The sequence below is a fragment of the Gorilla gorilla genome, chromosome 13 (assembly GCF_029281585.2).
Source record: "Gorilla gorilla gorilla isolate KB3781 chromosome 13, NHGRI_mGorGor1-v2.1_pri, whole genome shotgun sequence".
Classification (NCBI taxonomy): domain Eukaryota; kingdom Metazoa; phylum Chordata; class Mammalia; order Primates; family Hominidae; genus Gorilla; species Gorilla gorilla.
In genome coordinates, this window is record NC_073237.2 from 116,878,487 (window position 1) to 116,901,589 (window position 23,103).

At 42.5% G+C, this 23,103-nt stretch overlaps 1 protein-coding gene across 10 annotated transcripts in view; it reads right to left on the reverse strand.

The window, feature by feature from the left end:
• CDK5RAP2 (CDK5 regulatory subunit associated protein 2) overlaps positions 1-23,103 on the reverse strand; it is a 188,681-nt gene that overhangs the window by 118,835 nt on the left and 46,743 nt on the right. For all 10 annotated transcript variants that reach the window (XM_055351808.2, XM_019033869.4, XM_055351809.2 and 7 more), the window contains exons 8-12: positions 19,489-19,651; positions 18,257-18,310; positions 17,319-17,438; positions 14,528-14,620; positions 7,978-8,196 (exon numbers count right to left, since the gene is read on the reverse strand). In XM_055351808.2, the coding sequence (XP_055207783.2) occupies positions 7,978-8,196; positions 14,528-14,620; positions 17,319-17,438; positions 18,257-18,310; positions 19,489-19,651 (649 nt within the window). The remainder of the gene's footprint in view (positions 1-7,977; positions 8,197-14,527; positions 14,621-17,318; positions 17,439-18,256; positions 18,311-19,488; positions 19,652-23,103) is intronic.

Sequence of the window (23,103 nt, forward strand, 5' to 3'; positions counted from 1 at the left end):
ATATATGTTGCTTATAAAGGAGAACAAAAAAACCTTAGCTTGCTTCTCTCCCACACCCACCCTGAGTAGAATACCAAGTGCCTGAACCAGAGAGAGTGCACCTAAAATAAAGATTTCCCTCACCCTTCACCAAACACACACATTCATGCACATGTGCACACTCACACACACTAAAAGGAGAGCCCAGGTTTCTGGGCTCTGACAATGTATCAAACTCAGATGTATGAAGGCAGAGATGTGAGGATCCAAGCAGCATCCCTGTTACCAACCTCAAGAGTAGGACACTTTAAACATCCCAGTTATGGCATAGACTTGGGAACACTGGGTTTTTTGTTTGTTTTTGCAAAGGTCTCCTGAGTTTCCTTCAAGGGATATGAGCCCCTTTGGCAGCAAGGAGGTATACTACAATACAGGGGACCTATCTGTGATCCTCACTTTTTCACCTTCTTCACTGTAAATAAGATTACCAAAGTAAAAACCAAAGCTTGTATTCACCAGAGCCTAACAATATCATTACAAGTACTCAATAAATGTGTTGAATAAATAAAAAACTGCAAATTACAACACATGCTGAGTCAACCGGCACTAGGTCACTGCAATCACAGGCAATTAAAACAAACAAACATGGAGAACTGACTCTCGGGGCTCAACTTCTCAGTGTTCGTGCACAATCAGACACAGTGAATTCATAAGCCTCTGATCCAAGCTCAATTTTCAGCAAAAGAATTGCCTCCCTACAAAATGCTAAAGAAGAGGCACAATGAGACTGGCAATAAATGTTGTTGGCATGAGCAAAGGATGGTTTGATCACATCCAAGAGTAATGGTTGGCTTACCATCAAAATTCAAGAACGCTACAAAAACCAGGACTGCTTGATCTGGATCCTGTACATAGGCTTTAGGTCAGGGCTCATCTGTAAAACAGGGCTGCAGCATTTCCAACTGATTTTGTAGTTCTTGTCCAAGAAAAGAGAATAATGGGAAACAGCTAGATATAGTCCCAGGGACTGAAAAGCTTATACTTACAATCTTACTGACTTGGATCACATTGATCTGGCCCCATGCAGAATTGCTTTTGTTGAATGGGGTATTGTTGAAGATGCTATAAACTGCTCAAAGTACTCTTTATAAAAGCTCACCAGAGGCAATTCTTTCCTTGGGCCTCAGTGCCAGCAAAAGCTGTCCTTTTACTTGACATGTTCATCTTACAGACACTGCAGACCTTGTAACTGATTTTCTCTTTTTGCTTTCCCTGCCAGGAGCTACCAGTTGAATTGTAAGTCTCCCTCTTTAGCACTGTGAAGGATATCACAACATGCTTTTTTTTTTTTTTTTTTTTTTGAGACAGTCTCGCTCTGTCGCCCAGGCTGGAGTGTAGTGGTACGATCTCAGCTCACTGAAACCTCTGCCTCCCAGGTTCAAGTGATTCTCCTGCCTCAGCCTCCCAAGTAGCTGGGACTACAGGCGTCTGCCACCACACCCAGCTAATTTTTGTATTTTTAGTCGATACAGGGTTTCACCATGTCGACCAGGCTGGTCTTCAACTCCTCACCTCAGGTGATCCACCCACCTCGGCCTCCCAAAGTGCTGGGATTACAGGCGTGAGCCACCGCGCCCGGCCACAATGTGCATTTTTATATACTCACTCTGGGCCACAGGCAGTGGCTCACACCTATAATCCTAACACTTTGGGAGGCCAAGGTAGAAGGATTGCCTGAGGCCAGGAATTCAAGACCAGTCTGGGCAACATAGCAAAACCCTTTCTCTACAAAAATTTAACAAATTAGCCAGGTGTGGTAGTGCATGTCTATAGTCCCAGCTACTCAGGAGGCTGAGTCAGGAGGATTACTTGAGCCTGAAGGTTTAAGGCTGCAGTGAGCTAGGATCGTGCCACTATACAACAGCCTGAATGACAGAGTGAGACCCTGTCTCAAATGAATTAATTAATTAAAATACTCACTCTAGTTCCATTTTGCTAGTCACTTTTATTTTTCCTGAACCCTAAAGCCTTTATTTTTAATTTCATTTAATCTTATGACTTTCTATAAACCTCTGCAAGTATTTCTGAAACACAAAAAGGAACAAATTACAATGTTTACAGCTTCAATTAGCCAGAATACTTCAAGTTGGGTGTTCTTGAGAATGTATTATTCTGGTCTGTTGAAAAGCTGAAAATATACCAATCTTCCTTTCTGCCAAAAGCACAGTATTCTCAACATAATTACTGATGGTTTGGCATAGCAACAGCGTAGTATCTTAGCAAAGTCCTGAAATTAGATAGAGTCCATAGACCTGAATCCATGTCACATATATATCACCTTCTACGTAACGACGGCTGAGCAATGTAAATTCTGAGGCACAGATTAATCTGTAAAATGGGAAAAACATTTTCTATGCCCAAACCCAAGGCTGGGAGCATCACGCGGGCACACAGGCAATCTTTGTAAAGTACAATCTACACCTGAGGATCATACCTGCTTTATTTCTACCACTCTGAATAGCAGTTTTCATTACCAAAGAGGACAATGAGGATTGAGCTGAATGTGAATTGAGAACAAGACCTGTATTTTGGACATTGTTCTTACCAATGTTTTCTTTATCCTACCTGTGGGATGCAGCAAAATTTGAGTAAACATGAGAGGGACCCAAAGCTGAACATCCTAGAGTCCTCGTGGATGAAGCATTGAATACGCACCAAGTCAAGCCCCAGAAGCTACACCTGAGCATCCCCATTACAGAGAAACAGGTTCCTTTTCTTTTTCCCCTATAACCCTGACCTCTCAGAGCCTGACTTACATGTTAAGGAAAAGCCTTTTCCCATCTTGTTTCCTGGCTTTCCCTCAGCAATCCATCCTCTAGACATCCATCAGACTAGTCTTTCTAAACTGCAAATCTGATCCTGTCAATCCTCTGACTGGCATAGCCAACCCTACCCCACCAGGGGCCCCTTGCCTACACCTCAAGTCCAGGCTCCCAAACTCTGCATCCAAGGCTCTCCACAAGCCAACTTCTCTCGGGTTAAACTCCTGACTCATCCCTAGAGGAACCACCCTTTACTGCAGCCCCAAACTCTTCTTCCCCAAAATCACCATACCCTCTCCCACCTCTAAACCTTAGCCTTCTATACAAAACCCTCCTCTCCCTTGCCTATCTATTAACCTCTAGCTCAAACTTCAGAACCAGTTCAAAAGTTACTTTCCCCAGGAGCCTGCTCTGGTCCTGCAAGCCACTTCCTTTCTCTGTGCTCCTGTGGTTGTTTCTTCATGTCTCTATTATGGAATTTTCTCCTTGTCTAGTAGAGGGCTTGCACAAAGTGTTCAATGTTGCTGAATGTATGAATGGATTCCTTTCTTTTGCCAGGACAGAAACAGAGACCACTAAAAGCTCTAGGTTTTTCTGTCTGTTTCAATCCAAAAGCAACACCTGTAGCAGCTGGTGAGTAGGAGGCACTCCAGTTAAATAAGGAGCCTAGTTACCAGAAACAAGCTGGTAAGCTATGCAAGGCTAGTGTGTTATGTTCCACCTGTACATTTATCCTAGCACCATAATGCAAAGACACCACCCCACCATGTTTCCTCAGGCTCTGAGTAAGCCAATACTTCCAAGACCTGGTATAAAACAGTCATGTGAGATGGACACATCAAATTCTTAGACTATAAGCAAAAGTTAACTAGAGATACAACTGTGATGCAATATCTATGCAAAAAAAGGAAACCACGGCCAAATCATCTTGTTGGAAACATGTATGTAACTTGATGTGTAAAGGTAGTCACGATGAGATGCCAGGAAGCCTGAGTCACTGGCATGTTCACCTGAGGACAGCATTTAGAGTATACAGCTGCTTTTGGTCTGCCCAGTGTCCTGAAACAAAATACCACTTTTTCTGGGTACCCGCTCATCCCCTTCCAAACATGTGGTTCTAGGGGAGGCTGCCAATGATGTTATACACACGCACACACACACACACCCTTCTGCCAAGGCACAATAAGCATGTGACCCAAATTGGGATTCTCAGTACATCACCCGTCTGGCCATCCTGACAAGAAACCAGCCAGGGCAGCAAAGTGTGGGAGTTCTTCTTCCTCTTCTGCAGTAAATCGGGAAGATGTGATCCCAGCGTGGCTGGCAATGAGTCCAGCCACTTGGAACTGTAGTATGGATGCAAGAAAAAGAAGCCAGCTCTCAGAGAGAGAGTCTGGTCCTGGTAGTGTTCCAGTGCCCCGTCCTTCCAGCAGTTTAGTTACACAAGGCAATCAAGTTCCCTTTCTGCCAAACTTAGTTCAAGCTAGGTTTCTACCACTCACAAGAAAGTCCTACCCATTGTATACTCACCCCAATTCCTGTGCTATTGCCATCATAGTCCCCTTCCACTCCTTCCCAAATACCTCCATATGAAGACGTATACATGTTATGTAGCAATACATCTTTTTATCCACAGCAGCCCAAAATTCTTCTAGAAGCACCAGAGTTTACATGAATAAGTAAATTATGAAACCAACAAATAATGTCTAACAACAGAGGTATACCTAAGAAAATTACAGTATATACGCTTGATGTAATGTTATACAGCAATTTCAAATGATTACAAAGACTAAGTTATGATATAAAAAAACTACATATTATATATTATCTAGAGAGAGAGAGACAGAGTGTGTGTGTGTATCACCCCCTCATCCTCGGCCATCCAAATTTTACCAAACAAACATTATAATGGCAGTAGGAGATGAGGGATAATTGTTTTAAACTAAAAAAAAAGGTCATCTAATAGTCAAAGATATAAGAATTGACTACGAAACATGCAGCTCTATAAATGGACCCTCTGGCCAGCCTTTTCTTTACCTCATCTATATAAAGTCACACTACTCAAATCTGACCCCTTTCATTCTCAAGTGTCAGCCCCTCTTAGAAGATTTCCCTGACTACCACATCACACAGGATCTTTTGCATTGAGTACAGGTTACATTAATTAACTGTGGATTTTAAATTGTTTTGCATTTTGTCTTGTATAACATTTTCATCTCCCTTAGAAAAATAAAACTTTCAGGAGTTACGTATTGTAATTCCATCAGTATCTAAACCAGATACATTTTGTGTTCAATAACACTGAATAAAGATGAGAAACAGGTCTTTTAATAACATGCAATAAACTAGTGCACTCTAACATTGCTGGTGGCAGCATAAAATGGGTCAGCCTTTTGGACAAACAATTTGGCAACATGATTAACCAGTATAAAATATTGGCCAGGTGCCAACCCCATCAAAAAGTGGGTAAAGGATATGAACAGACACTTCTCAAAAGAAGACATTTATGCAGCCAAAAGACACATGAAAAAATGCTCATCATCACTGGCCATCAGATAAATGCAAATCAAAACCACAATGAGATACCATCTCACACCAGTTAGAATGGCGATCATTAAAAAGTCAGAAAACAACAGGTGCTGGAGAGGATGTGGAGAAATAGGAACACTTTTACACTGTTGGTGGGACTGTAAACTAGTTCAACCATTGTGGAAGTCAGTGTGGCGATTCCTCAGGGATCTAGAACTAGAAATACCATTTGACCCAGCAATCCCATTACTGGGTATATACCCAAAAGACTATAAATCATGCTGCTATAAAGACACATGCACACGTATGTTTATTTCAGCACTATTCACAATAGCAAAGACTTGGAACCAACCCAAATGTCCAACAACGATAGACTGGATTAAGAAAATGTGGCACATATACACCATGGAATACTATGCAGCCATAAAAAAGGATGAGTTCATGTCCTTTGTAGATACATGGATGAAACTGGAAATCATCATTCTCAGCAAACTATTGCAAGGACAAAAAACCAAACACCACATGTTCTCACTGATAGGTGGGAACTGAACAGCGAGAACACATGGACAGAGGAAGGGGAACATCACACTCCGGGGACTGTTGTGGGGTGGGGGGAGGGAGGAGGGATAGCATTAGGAGATATACCTAATGCTAAATGACAAGTTAATGGGTACAGTACACCAACATGGCACATGTATACATATGTAACAAACCTGCACATTGTGCACATGTACCCTAAAACTTAAAGTATAATAATAAAAAATAAAAAATAAAAAATAAAAAATATTGGCCAGGTGCAGTGTCTCACACCTGTAATCCCAGCACTTTCAGAGGCCAAGATGCGAAGATCACTGGAGACCAGGAATTTGAGACCAGCCTGGGCAACACAGCCAGACCCTGTCTCCACAAAAAATAAAAATTAAATTAGCTGGGCATGTTGGCATTCACCCGAAGTCCCAGCTACACAGGAGGGTGAGGCAGTAGGATCCCTTGAGCCCAGGAATTTGAGGCTGCAGTGAGTTATGAGCATGCCACCGCACTCCAGTCTAGGCAACACTGTGAAACTCTGTCCCAAAAAATATGTATGTACATATATACATAGGCACTATCTGACCCAGTAATCTCACTCCTCAGGATCTATCCTAGGGATTTCAAGAGAAAATATCCTTATGTCAAAAGATGTTCATTGTGGTATTATTTAAATAGCCAAAATGTCCAACAAAGGAGATTATTAAGTAAATCATGTGAAATCTATTCAGTGAAAGGGTATGCATCATAATTCAACATGATCGTTCTGGAGCCTACACCATGAGATGGTGCCTATGACAGACTAAGTGATCAAAGACAGAACAGTATTTAGCCTCTGATTAGACCAGGAGCCCAGGGGCATCAGGACTGAACGATAGTACAGAAAATCAGTAAGAGTTACTTTGCTAGGGTAGTGGAATTATAGCTACCATTTTCTAGTTTTTCTAGGTTTCCTTTATTGATCCATTAATGTTTGTTAAAATTTTATTAAAATATACAAACATTTGCATTTCAATTCTTTCTTCAGTGTTAACACTGGGATTTCACCTTCTGGATCCTGGTGTCCCTATCAGCAGCAGCCACCAGAGAACTAACCACTGGTACTCTTTTGAGTCCTCTACTCTAATGACTGCCTGGCCCAGGATCTCAGGCAGACAATTCAATTAACCTTCATGGCAATGATCACTCAGACCCAGACCCCAATCCTACCTGATTGCAACAAGGCTACATATCTGGATGTGACTCTCAGGAGGGATTAAATTAAAAGACACTGAATATTTAAGTTTAAGTATAATTGAAATTTAATAAGTCTACCAAATTCAGAGAGGATTTTTAAATGCTAATACCCAATGCTAAATACAGTACAGTCATAAAAAAGATCACCTAGAGAAACCTGATATAATCTTTCTGTAGAACAATTTGAATATATCTGTACAACAGTCCTTAAAATATTCATACTCTTTGGCCCAGTTATTATACCTCTATCAGGAACAATCAGTGAGGTGGGCATGGTGGCATGTGCCTATAATCCCAGCTACTCAAGAAACTGAGGTGGGAGGATCACTTGAGCCCAGGAGTTCAGGAATAGCCCAGGAAACAGAGTGAGACCCTGTCTCAAAAAAAACAACAAAGAATCAGTGGATAAATATTTATGTACAAGGATGTTTGCTGCAGAAGTCATAAGGCAAAAAAACAGTAAAATAATCTAAATGCCGTTCAAAAAAGAACTAGTTAAATAAACTGTAATACATCCAAGTGATGAAATATTATGCTGGCACAAAAAAAATTGTTTTTGAAGAACATTCATGACATGGCAACAAACCAGAGAGAGAACATTAAACTTAAAAAAACACGATACAAAACTGTATTTTCAACTCGATAACAACTCTGTGTGTGTGTGTGTGTGTGTGAGAGAGAGAGAGAGAGAGAGAGAGAGAGAGGAGAATAAAAGGACTGAAATGCCAAATAGATCAAATGAAGCTGGTCATTTCTAGGTACTGAGATAATAAGTGAAATATTTTCTTAAGTCTTCTGTACTGAATATCACCCTACAACCAGACACAGCCACATAGCCCCAAAAGCACTGTCCACTGTGTCAGAAGGGCAGGGCGGTACTCACACGGATGGTGCAGTCTCCTTTGCTCTTCTCTCGATGGGCTTCCTCCAGGTCCTTCTCCAGTCTCTCCCTCTCCTGCTGCAAGTCACTCAGCTCCTGGGTGATCTTCTTAATGCTTCTACGCAGTCTGTGGTTCTCTGTACTCTTGGTGAGGTTTTGTGAGCGCAGCGCAGCCGAAAGGGCTTCCTTTCCTGATAGAGCAGTCTCATAGTCTTCAGACCCCTAGAAGAGAAGGCAGAGAAGCAAGATGAGCTAATTTTCATACCTCATGAAACAAACCAAGAAACCTGGGCTCTTTTTCGCCATGGGGGAAAAAAAGAAAAGAAAAAGATTAACATAGACAACATTCAGAAACCAAAGCAAAAATAATAGGAAGATTTTGGAATAACATAAGATAATGTTTCTTATGATGTGGATGGTTGTACGAAAGAAGTATTTTCTTAAAGGACCAGAAAAAAAGCACAAATTCTCAGCTGGGCACAGTGGCTCACACCTGTAATCCCAGCACTTTGGGAGGCTGAGGCAGATGGATCATGAGGTCAGGAGTTCAAGACTAGCCTGGCCAACACGGTGAAACCCCGTCTCTGCTAAAAATACAAAAATTAGCCAGGCGTGGAGGTGGGTGCCTGTAGTCCCAGCTACTCGGGAAGGCTGAGGCAGAGAACTGCATGAACCCGGAGGCGGAGGCTGCAGTGAGCCGAGATCGTACCACTGCACTCCAGCCTGGGTGACAGAGCGAGACTCCGTCTCAAAAAAAAAGAAAAAAGAAAGAAAAGCACAAATTTTCACAGTAACTGTCTTTAGTTGGGTGGGACTATAGTTACTTTTTTTTGTCATAACTCTGTATTTTCAAATGTTCTAAGGTAAGTGAGCATGTTACTTTAATAATGGTTTAAAAAACAATTTAAGTCATTTTTAAATGGTAGAAAATGAAGACCTTCATTTGAAAATGTGAAAGTTGTCAGAATCAGAATGGACTCATTTGTCTTTAAAAAAATAAAAATAAAACCAAAAAAAAAACAACCTTGACAAATAGATTCGGGTATATGAAGACAGATTACTCAGGCATAAATGCCTCAGAACAAAAACTATCACAAAAGACTCTGTAAAAACCACAACCTTGCACAAAGGCCACCGCAATCCTACACAAAAAATACTTCCACAAGGACATCTGCCCAGCAACCGCCCATCCAACCTACGACTGGTGTCATCCTTGTTATTGATCCTTGCAGCCAAGGACAAGTATCTTAATACGGTTATGTAATTCTCATTTTTCTTTAAAAATGTTTGTCTTCCTTAACCTCCCTGAATATATGCACATAGCTATGGCATATGTATTCCCACTGCCATGTCCTATTCCTGAATAAGTATCATTTTCTTTTTGAGAGATTCTCTCTGTTATTTAGGTTGACAAAAAGCAGAGATATATCTAAGCACTTACAATGTTCATCCACATCAGAATGGCTCAAACCCAGATTCATTTGGAGAAAAAAAAAAAAGGTGGTCAGCATGCTAGTTCAATGGCCAGCCTGAGAGACTGTAATTTCAGCAAAGTCCATGGGCAAAATAAGTCAAGAATATGTGGTATTTCATTAATACACAGTTAACTAAAGAAAATACATATGATTATCAAATATATACACATCTGTGAAATGGGAAGTAACGGCCTCTATTTTTTAAATTATTATTTTTTCCTTCTTTTTTTCTGAAAGCTGGTTTACCAGCATTCTACTAAATATAGCATATATACAGAAAGGTACACAAATCATCAGTGTATAGCTCAACAAATGTTCACAAACTGAATACACTCATATCAAGAAACACATCCTTCGTCAGGCACAGTGGCTCGCTGCCTGTAATCCCAACACTTTGGGAGGAATGGTCTCTATTTTCATATGGTCATTGTGAAGATTAAATATGATACTCAGGCTGGGCGTGGTGGCTCACGCCTGTAATCCCAGCACTTTGGGAGGCTGAAGTGGGTGGATCACCTGAAGTCAGGAGTTCGAGACCAGGCTGACCAATATGGTGAAACCCCCATCTCTACCAAAAATACAAAAATTATCCGGGCATGGTGGCATGTGCCTGTAGTCCCAGCTACCCAGGAGCCTGAGACAGGAGAATTGCTTGAACCCAGGAGGCAGAGGTTGCAGTAAGCCAAGATTGCGCCACTGCACTCCAGTCTGGACGACAGAGCAAGACTCTGTCTCAAAAAATATATATATATCTCTCTCTCATATATCACATATCATATGAGATATATCACATGATACATCTCATATATCATGAGATATATATGTATCATGTGATATCTCATGATATATTTCATGAGATATATATGTATGTGATATATCTCATGATATATCTCATATATCATATATCTCATATGATATATCTCATATGAGCTGTATCTCATATATATCTCATGAGCTGTATCTCATATATCTCATATGAACTGTATCTCATATATATCTCATATGAGCTGTATCTCATATATCATATCTCATATGAGCTGTATCTCATATATCATATGAGATATATCATGAGATGTATCTCATATATATCATATGACACATAAAGTGCCATTTCAGTGGGTACAACATAAATAAATCTAGCTCTACTTTTCCTTTACCTACTCCATTATCTTTCATTCCCAATCAAAAAATAACAGAGGTTCCACAAACCAAAAGCTATATACAATAACACTATAAACCAAGAATTTGAAAAACAGACCAAAGTACTCTGTTTTTGTCCAAATACCACCTAATTTAAGGGTGAGCTAACAACACTTACTGTGCCCAGGTACACTTTCTTATTTAAACCTTGGGTGATTATCTAGATTTTGCAATGCACAGGCTGGAAGAGCTCAAATATCTTGCCCAAGGTTACAGTTAGTGATATGGTTTGGCTGTGTCCCCACCCCAATCTCATCCTGAACTGTAGCTCCCAAAATCCCCACATGTCATGGGAGGGACCTGGTGGGAGGTAACTGAATCATGGGGGTAGGTTTTTCCCATGCTGTTCTCATGACAGTGAATAAGTCTGACAAGTTCTGATGGTCTTATAAAGGGCAGTTCCCCTGCACATGCTCTCTTGCCTGTGTCATGTAACATGTGTCTTTGCTCCTCCTTTGCCTTCCGCCATGATTGTGAGGCCTCCCCAGCCATGAAGAATTGTGAGTCCATTAAACCTCTTTTTCTTTCTTTTTTTTTTTTTTTTTTTTGAGACAGTCTTGCTCTGTTGCCCAGGCTGGAGTGCAGTGGCGCGATCTCGGCTCACTGCAAGCTCCGCCTCCTGGGTTCACGCCATTCTCCTGCCTCAGCCTCCCAAGTAGCTGGGACTACAGGCGCCCACCACCACACCTGGCTAATTTTTTGTATTTTTAGTAGATACTGGGTTTCACCATGTTAGCCAGGATGGTCTCGATCTCCTGACCTCATGATCCACCTGCCTCGGCCTCCCAAAGTGCTGGGATTACAGGCACGAGCCACCGCACCTGGCCTAAACCTTTTTCTTTGTAAATTCCCAGTCTCGGGTATGTCTTTATTAGCAGCATGAGAATGTACTAATACAGTTAGCAAGAGCAGAGTCAAGATTCAAATCCATGTCCCACTCCATGTTCTTCCCAGTAAAAATAATATGTTACCTCCATATAATGGACTATACTCAGTTGTTTAAAAAGATTGAGCAGCACAGAGCTAAATATGCACACACCCCCATACATAAACAAATAAATGCATATCAACTGCTAAAAATCTGAATAAGGTCAAAGGACTGCACTGATGTCAATGACCTGGCAGTGATTTTACATCACAATTATGCAAGATGTTACCTTTGGGAGAACTGGGTAAAGAGTATAAAGGATGTATATGTAAATCCACAATTACCTCAAAATAAAAACTAAAAAATAAAAGACTTGGTAGGTCTATATATACTGCCATGGCAAGAATGTTAAATTTTAAAAAATGGTCATGGAACAAAATACATATTATGATCCTATTTAATTTTTTAAAGTATATATGTATATATGCATAAATATGCATTACAGTCAAGGTACAGAGTCAAGGCAAGAGGTGAGTTTACTGATGATTTCTATCAACCTCTCACTACTACTTTAAGTACTTTATAAATTTCCTACAATGTGCATTTTTACTTTAATAGCTGGGAGGATGCCGTTTCCAATTTGAAAGTTTTTTTTAAAATGAGTATGGAGGCAGCAGCAGCCAGCCCACACTATCACCTTCACAGTGAAACCAGTGATTAGAATTCACACCTCTGTGCTTCTGAACTTTGGCAATCACTTCAAGAGTTTAAATATCACCTGCTGTTGCTTCAGTGTCAGGCTTGATGCCAACCCTGTGAACACTGGCTATTTAACTCATGCTGCAACTGGCAAAAAGACCCCAATACATGGGGAAAAAATGCATTTACAAGTATCTGTGCACCATTCAAACTATGTATACCTCACAGTGAGATAGCCAATATAGGTGTATTGTGTGCATTTACTCACACACAATCAGAGGAGTGGAAAGAGCATAGGCTTTGAAGACAGACTTGAGTTCAAGTCCTGCAAAAACTCACTGGTTTGTAAATCTGCTACCTCCTTGGGCAAGGATTAAATGAGGGTCCTCTGAAAAGCCAACCTGACATGTATAACCTGAAGAGTTACAACAGTTCCTGATCTCTGTGTGCTGCAAGATAAGAAACTTGACCAACACTGTACATTGTAAGACCTCAAAACTCATTCTTAAAGTCTTCTGACTAACACTGGGGTTATTAAGTTAAACGTATGTAATAAATCTGGGTAACATTTAAATGTATAAGATTCCTTTCTTTCCTTTAAGACCCGTCATAACAAGTAAAATATCACAATGTTTATACCGGTCTCTCTGGCTATCAGCAGCCAACAGATTTTTTCCCAAGCAATGGAAAACATAATTTTCCTAAGAATTCAGCTTCTGAAGCTTGTTATTTTCTAGGCAAGGAAAGAGAGAAACAGTCTAAAGTGTAATCTTAGCTCCATTTCATCAACCACTGTCAAAACGGTAAGAGAAGGCAAGTCTGAGATCCCAAAAGCAAAGATTTGTCTATGTTCCTAGCGTACCATGATTTAAACCAAATTACTTCAATTATTCTTATTGTGAACTAAAGCTCTGCAAAAGATAAGGCATGGGATATGAATCTTGGGAATCAAACAGTCTTAAATCAGATTTAACTTCTAACTTCTACGTTACAACCGAAAGCAACATCAGTGCAAGGGGTGGGAGGAGGAAGCTTTAGGCAGTATGGACTTACTTTGATGATGAAACTGTATTGATTTATTAAGTTATTTAGTGATAGGTATAAGCTGTATAAGAAAACTAGAAACATGAGAATAAACATGTTAAAATAATTTAAAACACGAAATTAAAATAAGGAAGAAAGAGGGGCTGACCATCAGGAGTCCTTGTAGTACAACATTGGGGGGCGGAGGGAGGAGGGAAAAGGCAGGTCAAAAACATCAAGGTCTGGAAAAGAAACTTGGAAAGGAGCAGCTGGGACCAAAGCAGCCAGGTAAGAGAGATACGGGATGACAGTAAAAGCACAGTCTTTGGAGTCAGATTGGCTCTGGAGTCAAATCTTAGCTCTATTACTTACCAGTTTTGGGAACCTGTGCAAGTTACTAGAAACTTAACTTGGATTTCCTCAGCAGTTTAAAAAAAAAAAAAAAAAAGGATATTAATAGTACTTACTTCATAGAGCTGCTGTTCAGTTAACTGAGATAATCTATGGGGAGCACTTAGCAGGCCTTGGCACATAGTACGTGTTCAATAAATGTCTCTTGCTATTATTAGCAATTACCACACTAAAATTTTGGCTCTGCCACTTGCTAACTGTGTGACAGTGAATAAGCTACACACCCTCCTGAGCCTCAAAACCTCACAAATACGGCCGGGCGCAGTGGCTAACTCCTGTAATTCCAGCACTTTGGAAGGCCAAGGTGGGTGAATCACTTGAGGTTAGGAGTTCGAGACCAGCCTGGCCAACATGGTGAAACCCCGGCTCGAGTAAAAATACAAAAATTAGCCAGGCGTGGTGGTGGGCTGTAATGCCAGCTACTCAGGATGCTGATGCAGGAAAATTGCCTGAGCCCAGGAGGCGGAGGTTGCAGTGAGCAGAGATTGCATCACTGCACTCAAGCCTCAGCGACAGAGAGGGACTCTTAAAAAAAAAAAAAAAAAAATTTACAAACAAGACGGATGATGACTACCTTTCCCACAGGCTGGTGAAGATTAAATGAGATAATCCACATATCTTGCATTATTACTTAGCACAGAGCACACTCAGCACTCCTAACTGTGGAGGTATTTATCATTATCATATTGAGGAGGGGGCTGGAAAAGCTCCCAAATCTGGTAGAGAATTTCCCTTTAATTAGACTAGCAAATTCTATCACTGAAGACCACCCACGGTTTTCCTTATTAAAATCACCCAAGTTCTTTCAGCTGCAAAGTCCTCACCTCACCAGGGGTCAGGATCAAAGAGACAGCCACTTAAGCCAAGTGAACATTACCTGAAATTCCTGGGTCTGTGCTTTCTGTAGGGCCTCTCTGGCTTTAGCAAAGGCAGCACTGAGCTTTTCAATTTCAGAGTTAAGTTCTTCAACCTGGGGAAAAATAACGAATACCAGCCAAGTATGTAACTGGGCTCTCCTCTCTGCACAGACCACATGCTTTTCCTGCTCAATTGTGTCGTGCTTATAATCAAGGGCTTTGTAGTCAGAAGAGATTTGAGTGGGATTTCCAGTTTAGCCGTTTACTAGCTGGATAACTTCAGGCAAGGTACTTAACATCTTTGAGACTCCATTTCCTCAACTGTAAAATGAGGATACCACCGCTTACCCAGCTATTGTGTTGTTAAGGTTAAATGAGGTAATGTGCATCCGTGCTAAAATAATGCCTTGGTCATACTGTTACAATTATTACTGTCCATATAGATGACCTACCCAACACCTAGCCAGGGTATTCCCCAAATTCCTCAGCCTCCAGTGACTTTCTCCTATACCCCGGAGTTGGCCATGAACCACCATGGCCACACCCTGGACTTTGCCAGCACCCAGAGCAGCTCTGACACCAGTGTCCTGACACACTGAAGGGCTCCGATCTCGGTTGGGCCTAGAACTCCCCACATGTGATACAATGTTGACTTTTTTTTTTTCCTTTGAGACGGGGTCTTGCTCTGTCACCCAGGCTAGAGTGCAGTGGCTGATAACAGCTCACTGCAGCCTCAACTTCCCATGCTCAAGCAAGCCTCCCACCTCAGCCTCCCAAGTAGCTGGGACAACAGGCACACGCCACCATATCCAGCTACTTTTTTGTATTTTTATTAGAGACACAGTCTCACCTTGTTGCCCAGGCTGGTCTCAAATTCCTGGCCTCAAGCAATCCTCCGACCTCAGCCTCCCAAAGTGTTGGGATAAAAGGCGTAAGCCACCATGCCCACCGTGACTACTATCACTAGGAGGCAAATCTCTGCTGCATCTGACACTGGTGATCATTCAAACTCCTTAGCAACACCCCTAGTTTCCTCGTTAGTGTCCTACTTCTGCAACCATTCCTTCTGTCTCCTTTGTGCATTCCTCTCCCTATCCCTGAAATTCTGATGTCCTCTGCAGTCCCATCATCAACCTTCTTCTTTCCCATTCTATACTCTCCTTAGATAAGTAGGTCAACTCTCAGAATCTTAACTCACACCTGTAAACAGGGATTCCTAGATTGACCTCTTCAGGACTGAGCTCTCTCCAAACTTTAGGCATGCATGTTATCTGCCTCCTGGACATCTCATCTGGATGGTCCACGGGCTCCTCAAAGTCACCACTTTCTAAACAGATTCATCACATCTACCACTGTCCCAGATCTTGCCATCAACCTCCATTATCCACGCTTTGAACTGAGTCAGTGGCACCACCATACCTCTAGTCATGCAAGCCAGACACCTAGAAGTCTTCCTTCACTATGCTCCTCTGAAGTCCTACATCTAATCCTCAAATTTTCCCAACTTTATTTCTAATTACTTTGAATCTTATTTCTTAAATAAGCCCCTCCCCTTCCATTCCTACTTGCTGTGCCCACTGCTCTAATTCACCCTTTCTTGGCTCTCACTGAGGCTACTGGTCTCCCAGCCTCCACTCTCTCCCTCCTGCAATTCACTCTCCAGATAGAGCCACAGACCTCTCCAAAATGAAAATATGCTTAAGAGTTTTCAGTGTCTTTAAGTGCCACTTAAGCAGCTCAATATGATGAGTTTCCCCAACCCCCACCGGCTGGCCACTTAAAGAAGCTTCACCTTCTTCTCTCGCCTCCTTTAAGTTTTACACTTTGTGCTCTGACAACTCCAAACTGTCTGTGGTGCATATGGGGTCTCTCCTAACTAAACACCTTGACCAATGTTCTCCCTTTGTCCAAAATGGCATCCCCATCCCTGCCTTCCTTCCCAACTAACTCCTACTTATCCTTTCAGATGCAGCTCAGGCACCTTCTCCTCTAAGCACTGCTCCCCACACGCAACATCCACACCTAATCTGGATCAGGTCCCCTTCCCTCTGCCTCCCCAGCTCCCTACACTTCCCTCAATCACAACCCTCAACACTCTTTCTTCCCCAATAGACTTGCAAGCAGAGCTGGGTTTTCTTCTCTGTGTCTGTTCCTTGCACAGCTACTAGGACACAATAGATTGCCATCGTAAGGACAAGAAAACAGCACAGAACCATCAGCTACCACCTTGGATTACAAACGCAACACTCAGGCAGCTCTTTAACTGGCTCACAGTCATGGCCTTGCTTCCCAAAACTCCTTTATCTCAATTTTCTGTTATCCTTCAAAAGATTAGACCTGCATTGTCCAGTGCGGCAGTCACTACCCACATGTGGCTCTTGGCATGTGATATGTGGTTATACTGAATTGAGGTGTGCTGTAAACACATCTGAACTTCAAACGCTTAGTTCTGAAAAAAAAAAAAAGTGTTGACTATCTCAATACTTTTACTGATTATATGATGAAATGATTATGTTTGGGGGGATATATATATATAATTAAAATTAATTTCACTTGTTTCTTTTTACTTCTTTTAATGTGGCCACTAGAAAGTTTTAAATCACATATGTAACTCATATGATATTTCTATTGGACAGCACTGGATTAGACACTCCAAAAGAATTTCCGGTTGACTAGAGGATCATTTCCCCACTTTCTATACTACCTCAGCTCTCTTATAAACTTTTTATCTAACGCTAAAAATTCAGGGTAGGACAGGCCAGTCATAGAAGCTAATAAAGAAAAATCTTACTTCAAGTGTATCAGACATACCTTTTTTTCCTTTGATTTTAATGCCATGGTTAAACCCTGAATGGCTTTATCCCTCTTTAGACTATTTTTCTTCTCTGTAGCAATTTCTCTTTCCTTCTCTCTCAGGTCCTCTTCAAGTGCCTAAATTAGATTAGAAAAAGATTCACTAAGTTGATGCGTTCCAACCAAAATGCACCGTAAATATATCTTTAAGAGCACACTCAAATGCAGTTATTCTATCTTATTCCTGTCAACCTGTGATTAATGTTTCCAAGTGGAGCTGAACATAGTGCCATCAGCTCCAAGTTACTGTGTTACCGCTCCCGGCAACAGGGCTGGGTGAAGGGAAGGGGATCAAATCAGTTAAGACGATGACAGCTATTCCTATGGGAAGGATTCCAATGCCTTCTGGAATTTGAATACAGTCAGTCAGAGTCTTTGAAACCATACCAGGTTATTTGGGAGAAATAACAGATCATTAATTTCATTCCTTTTCATGGAGACTGAACTATACATTTATAGTCTGAGTTCATTTCTAAAGATAATCACCACCGCCTCTCTTCCGGGCTGTTGTGAGGATCAAACAGGATAATGGATGTGAAAGCACTTTCTAAGCTGGCAGGCACTACACAAATGCCTCCTGCTGTGACAGAGAAACCATGGCACATGGGCAGGTCCAAATCTTTGCTCTACCTCTTCCTAGCTATGTGCTCTTAGGCAAGTGACCTCACCTCTCTGGGCCTCAGGTACCACATCTGTAAAATGGGAATGCCTACTTCACAGAGTTATTGCAAAGATTAAGAAACCCTTTCTAGAGTACCTTATGCTTGACCTGCATACAGTAGCATTCAATGAGTGACAGCTACTGTGACACAGAATTATCTGCTGTACTCAGAATAAAACAAGAGGCAAGAATAGGCTAAATCTTCAATACATTTTTTAAAATTGTATCAACATACCTGGATCCTCTCTTCAAAGCTGTTTCTCTCCTTCTGATGCTCCATTTGTGCAGCCTAAGAAAAGGCATTAATTGGTGTGAAGAAGGGACGTGCAATCCAACAGCTTCTCCAGAACAATTAGAATGAGCATGTTCTTGTCGCTTACTCACCTTCCCCCACTACTGTGGAACTCGTTAAAACAAGTGTCCCCTCCCTCTCTCCGCCCCACCCAAAGCCCCACCTGATTTGAATGAAGAAAAATGTGAAGACAACAACCTACCCTGGTTGATCACCAGCCCCACAGAGAGTAAACCACAGTGCTGCTTAACAAGACAAAGGCCTACTAGAGGGCCGTGCCGCGGAAGTGGGCAAGAGAGTTAAGAGGAGGGACAGGAGACAACTGTGGATTACAGATGAAAACGAACTGGCAAGGCTACAGCATCCACAGCTGTGGTAGGAGCACAGGCCCTGCTCCATGAAGAAACCAAGACTTTCTGTGAACAACCAGAACATCCCCAATGTGAACACACCACATGCAGCAGCTACTCCAACAAGAATGGAAGGCCTGGACTAAGACCTACCTGCACTTCCCTGGCCTGCCCAACCTCTTCAAAAGAGCTTGCTGGGGAGGCCGCCTAGGGCGGGGGCAGGAGTCCAGGGAGGCTTTGGGGTCAGCTACTAGCAACCCATCTCTTGGAACCTGGAAAAATGTAACAATTCCTCTGAGCCTGAGCCTGTTTCTAAACTTGACAAGGAGACCATGAGCTCTACCTTGCCAGGTGGCTGGGAGGATTGAACGAGGTGGTATACTGAACCCCTCCCATACTGCTAAGCCCGATACGAGTTAGTCCTCTTCCCACCCTACCTCTCAAGTTGCAGACCAAAGTTGGCCTCACACCTACTTCTAACCAAAAAGGCAAGATGGAAAACAATGCACCACAACTGTATCCTAAGAAAACCCAAAGGATGAAAATAAAGTCCCCAGGTAACAACAAATCAACACATGGTAAAACAGAGGTAAGCAGGTAGGGACTGGTTTTCTTTAAGCAACTCTTGATAGGAACAGGAGGCTAAGAAGGAAAAAGAATGCCAGGGCCCCTGACAGGCAGTTTCTGCTCACTCCTCAGCTGACAGGGGACTCATATTTAGAAGCAGGCTGTGTGTGAACCATGAGGACCGAATGCACATTCCATCTCCCACAGAGGAGTCTGGTTGGCTAATTAAAGCCCCCTCTTCATGTCCTGTCACCTCACCTCAGTTTCTCTCTCCTTTTCTTCCCTTGGAGCAGCACAAAGTCCTCGGAGCTCTCCAGATGACACATTCTCATCAGGAGATGCCATCTGAGATTTCTCCTCTTTAAGGCACTGAATTAAAGCTTCTTTGCTCTTCAAAGACAGCTTCAACTCCTCAATCAGTCTAAAAGAGAACAAAATTTAAATATTAATTCTAAGCTGTTCTCTTAGCTCAGTGGAGCTGGAGGAGGAAGGAAATGGGGCCAGATATCTTCAAAGTAGACATATACAATGGCTGAACACAAACAGAATCACATTTTGCAGGTAGGAGACTAAGCGCCAGAATTCGTGTGACATTAACTGGTCCCCTACCTGCCTCCAGCCTGGCTCCAGTCAATTCAACTCTGAGCTTCTGGACTCTAGCCAAGCTGTGCTCCTGTTCAAATACCTTCAACGGTCCCCACCAACAGCAGTGGACTACTAATTTCTTTGGCCAAGAAATCCTCTCTCCAAAAGATATGTCACTGAAACCTAAGCAAACAAAACCAATGAAGCAGAGCTGTTCCAGTGAGTGTGGAAAAAATGGAATGTCTTGCCAAGACTTCTCAGGGCAAAGTTTAAAAACACTGACTTTCAAGATAAAACCAACCCAAATATCCAACAATGACAGACTGGATTAAGAAAATGTGGCACATATACACCATGGAATACTATGCAGCCATAAAAAATGATGAGTTCATGTCCTTTGTAGGGACATAGATGAAGCTGGAAACCATCATTCTCAGCAAACTATCGCAAGGACAGAAAACCAAACACTGCGTGTTCTCACTCATAGGTGGGAATTGAACAATGAGAACACTTGGACACAGGAAGGGGAACATCACACACCAGGGCCTGCTGTGGGGTGGGGGGAGGGGGGAGGGATAGCATTAGGAGATATACCTAATGTTAAATGACAAGTTAATGGGTGCAGCACACCAACATGGCACATGTATACATATGTAACAAACCTGCATGTTGTGCACATGTACCCTAAAACAAAGTATAATTTTTAAAAAAAAGGAAAAAATAAAAAAATTGTAAAAGGTGAAACTCCTTCCCAGGCATTCTAGGTCCTAGGTCTTAGGGCCTACCAGAGCAGAGCGCCCTGCCGACAGCTTCAGTCTCATCTCTCACGGGAAACCATCGCCCTCTCCATCTCCACTCAGTAGCCTCACTTTCAGTTCTCTCCCAAAGCCAGACTGTTTCATGTCTCTACACCTTTGCTCATGCTATTCCTTCTACCTAAAATGCCCTTCCCCACCCTACCCCCGCCTCACCCCCTCCTCTACCTGACAAACACCCATTCATCCTGCCAAAGCTAATTAAGCTCCCCTCCAGGAAGCTTTGCTACCTGCACCCCTAGTGCCCCCCTCAGGAACAGCTGAACACATCCCTCTCTGGGCTGTGTTATCAAATAACACAATATAATTACCAAATTATCCCATATCAACTGCCCCTTGGCCATGGCAAGTAATTCCATCTCTCTGAGCCTGTGCCTCCTCAGCTACAAAGTAGGGGTGACTTGTGATTGTGGACCAGAGACAAGCTATTTAAAACAATCTTGCACTGCTCCTGGAATATGGTGGAACTCAACAAATGACAGTTGTCATAATTATTACTTTTTTTTTTTTAACATGTAACAATTAGCATTTTGTCAGAAGACCCTCAGAATAGCCTTTCTGCAGCTAAACCTAGAAAGCAACTTAGTTTGGTAGAAAGAAGAAAGATTTTGCAGTCAGACAGAGCTGCCCTAGTGAAGCACAGCTTCCTGGGACGAAGGTAAAGAGGGAGACAAAGGTAACTAAAGCACCTAGCAATGCACTAGGAGACAAGGTTCCAGGCAGCACCAGTGCAATGCCCCAGAAAACCTGGAAAGAGGTGTAAGATTGCCCTCTAGGGGTTCAACTTTGAAATCGTCACATAATCAATGGGAGAGGTAGTCACCGAACTATATACACTTAAAATTGAAGCACTGTGTTGTATGTAATTTATACACCAATAAAACTGAATTTTTTTTTTTTTTTTTTTTTAGTTACCTTAAAGCAAGTTCTAGATACAGAACAGAAAAAGTAGGCAGGCCTGGTGGGGACTCCTGTGGCCAAGCTGGAGCACCAAGCCCATCTAAGGGGAGGGATAGCCTCTATCCAGCAAGATGATACCCAGGGCTGCCAATCTCCTAGGTTTTAAACAGAAGGTGGAAATCCAGACTTCTGCATGAAATTCAATTTTTTACATATTGGCAACTAATCCACACTTTAAAAAATACTGTAAGCCAAACAGATCATATCTGTTGGCATATTTGATCTGCAGGGCTTCCATTAACTGCCTTAAAGACACAGAGCAGCTCAAAGGCCAGATTGAAGGCAATAAAGTAGCTAAAGCATGCACCTTTAAAAAGGGTGGTGGGAGCCCAGAAAGATATTGGCAGAGTCCATCCACGTGAGGGGTCCCTGGGCCCTAAAGATTCAATACCTTGCCCTGCCCAACAGTGAGTCAATCTGTGTCGCAGATCTGGATCCGTCTCACCAGGGCAAAACCAAGGACTCTGGCTCCAGTTCTCTGCTAAGCATCTGACCTTGACTTAGCTTCCTAGGCAGGCCTGCCTTCAGGGAGGGAACATGCTGATCCCACACACCCAGGAAGGTTTCACCACAAAGAGGGCCACACCCTGAGCAAAAATCCAGAGCTGGCATCTGACTGCTGCACTGATCTCTGGGAGTGCGCCTGGGACACAGCTATCCCTAAGAGACAGCTGCATTCATAGGACTGACATGTTGGGTTTTGGTGCCTCTCGAGTCAGACCTATGGGAAATCCCAGGAAGATGCGGCCTTTAGCAAAGCTCTGATCCGACATCCATGGAGACTCTACCACCTAGAACACAGTAAGTACTTGATACACGTTAACCGTTCCCAAAGTCCCCCTTCCAAAAAAAGATGAGCAATTAAGCTTCTGTGGCACATGCTAACAGGACCACTCTCCTCTAGGATCACCTTAAAATGTGCCAGGCTCTGTACCTTTACGTGCTGTTCTCTCTGCTTGGCAAAGCGTCCTCACCCAACTCGCAGGACTCCTTGTCTGACAAGCCCTCCCCATTCCACGCCCAGGCAGAGCTGATCACACCTTGCTTTTGTCACAGCACGGAACCCTGGGCTCACCTCTATCACGGCATCAATCACGACATATATTTTTTTAACATCTATCCCCTCCCACACTGAGAGCACCATAGAAGCAGGACAACGTTCAGCCCTGCATTCCCAGCACGCATTCCCAAGGCCACACTCAGTAGTTGGTTAAGGAATGAATCCATACTTCCTCTAATTCAAGTTTTAATCCATACATCCAACCACATCCTAGTCTCTACCCACTGAAGCTCACAGGCCCTCAAACCCAACATGTGCCAACTGAAGGTATCATCTTCCCTCTCCCTCCACCCAAAAACATTTCCTCTTTTTCCTTTTCCCCCAACAAAATTCAATAAATTGCACCACCCCACAGCTGCTCATGCTCAAAACCTGGGCAAGGGCCAGGCACAGTGGCTCATGTCTGTAATCCCAGCACTTTGAGAGGCCGGCAAATCACCCCAACATGGTGAA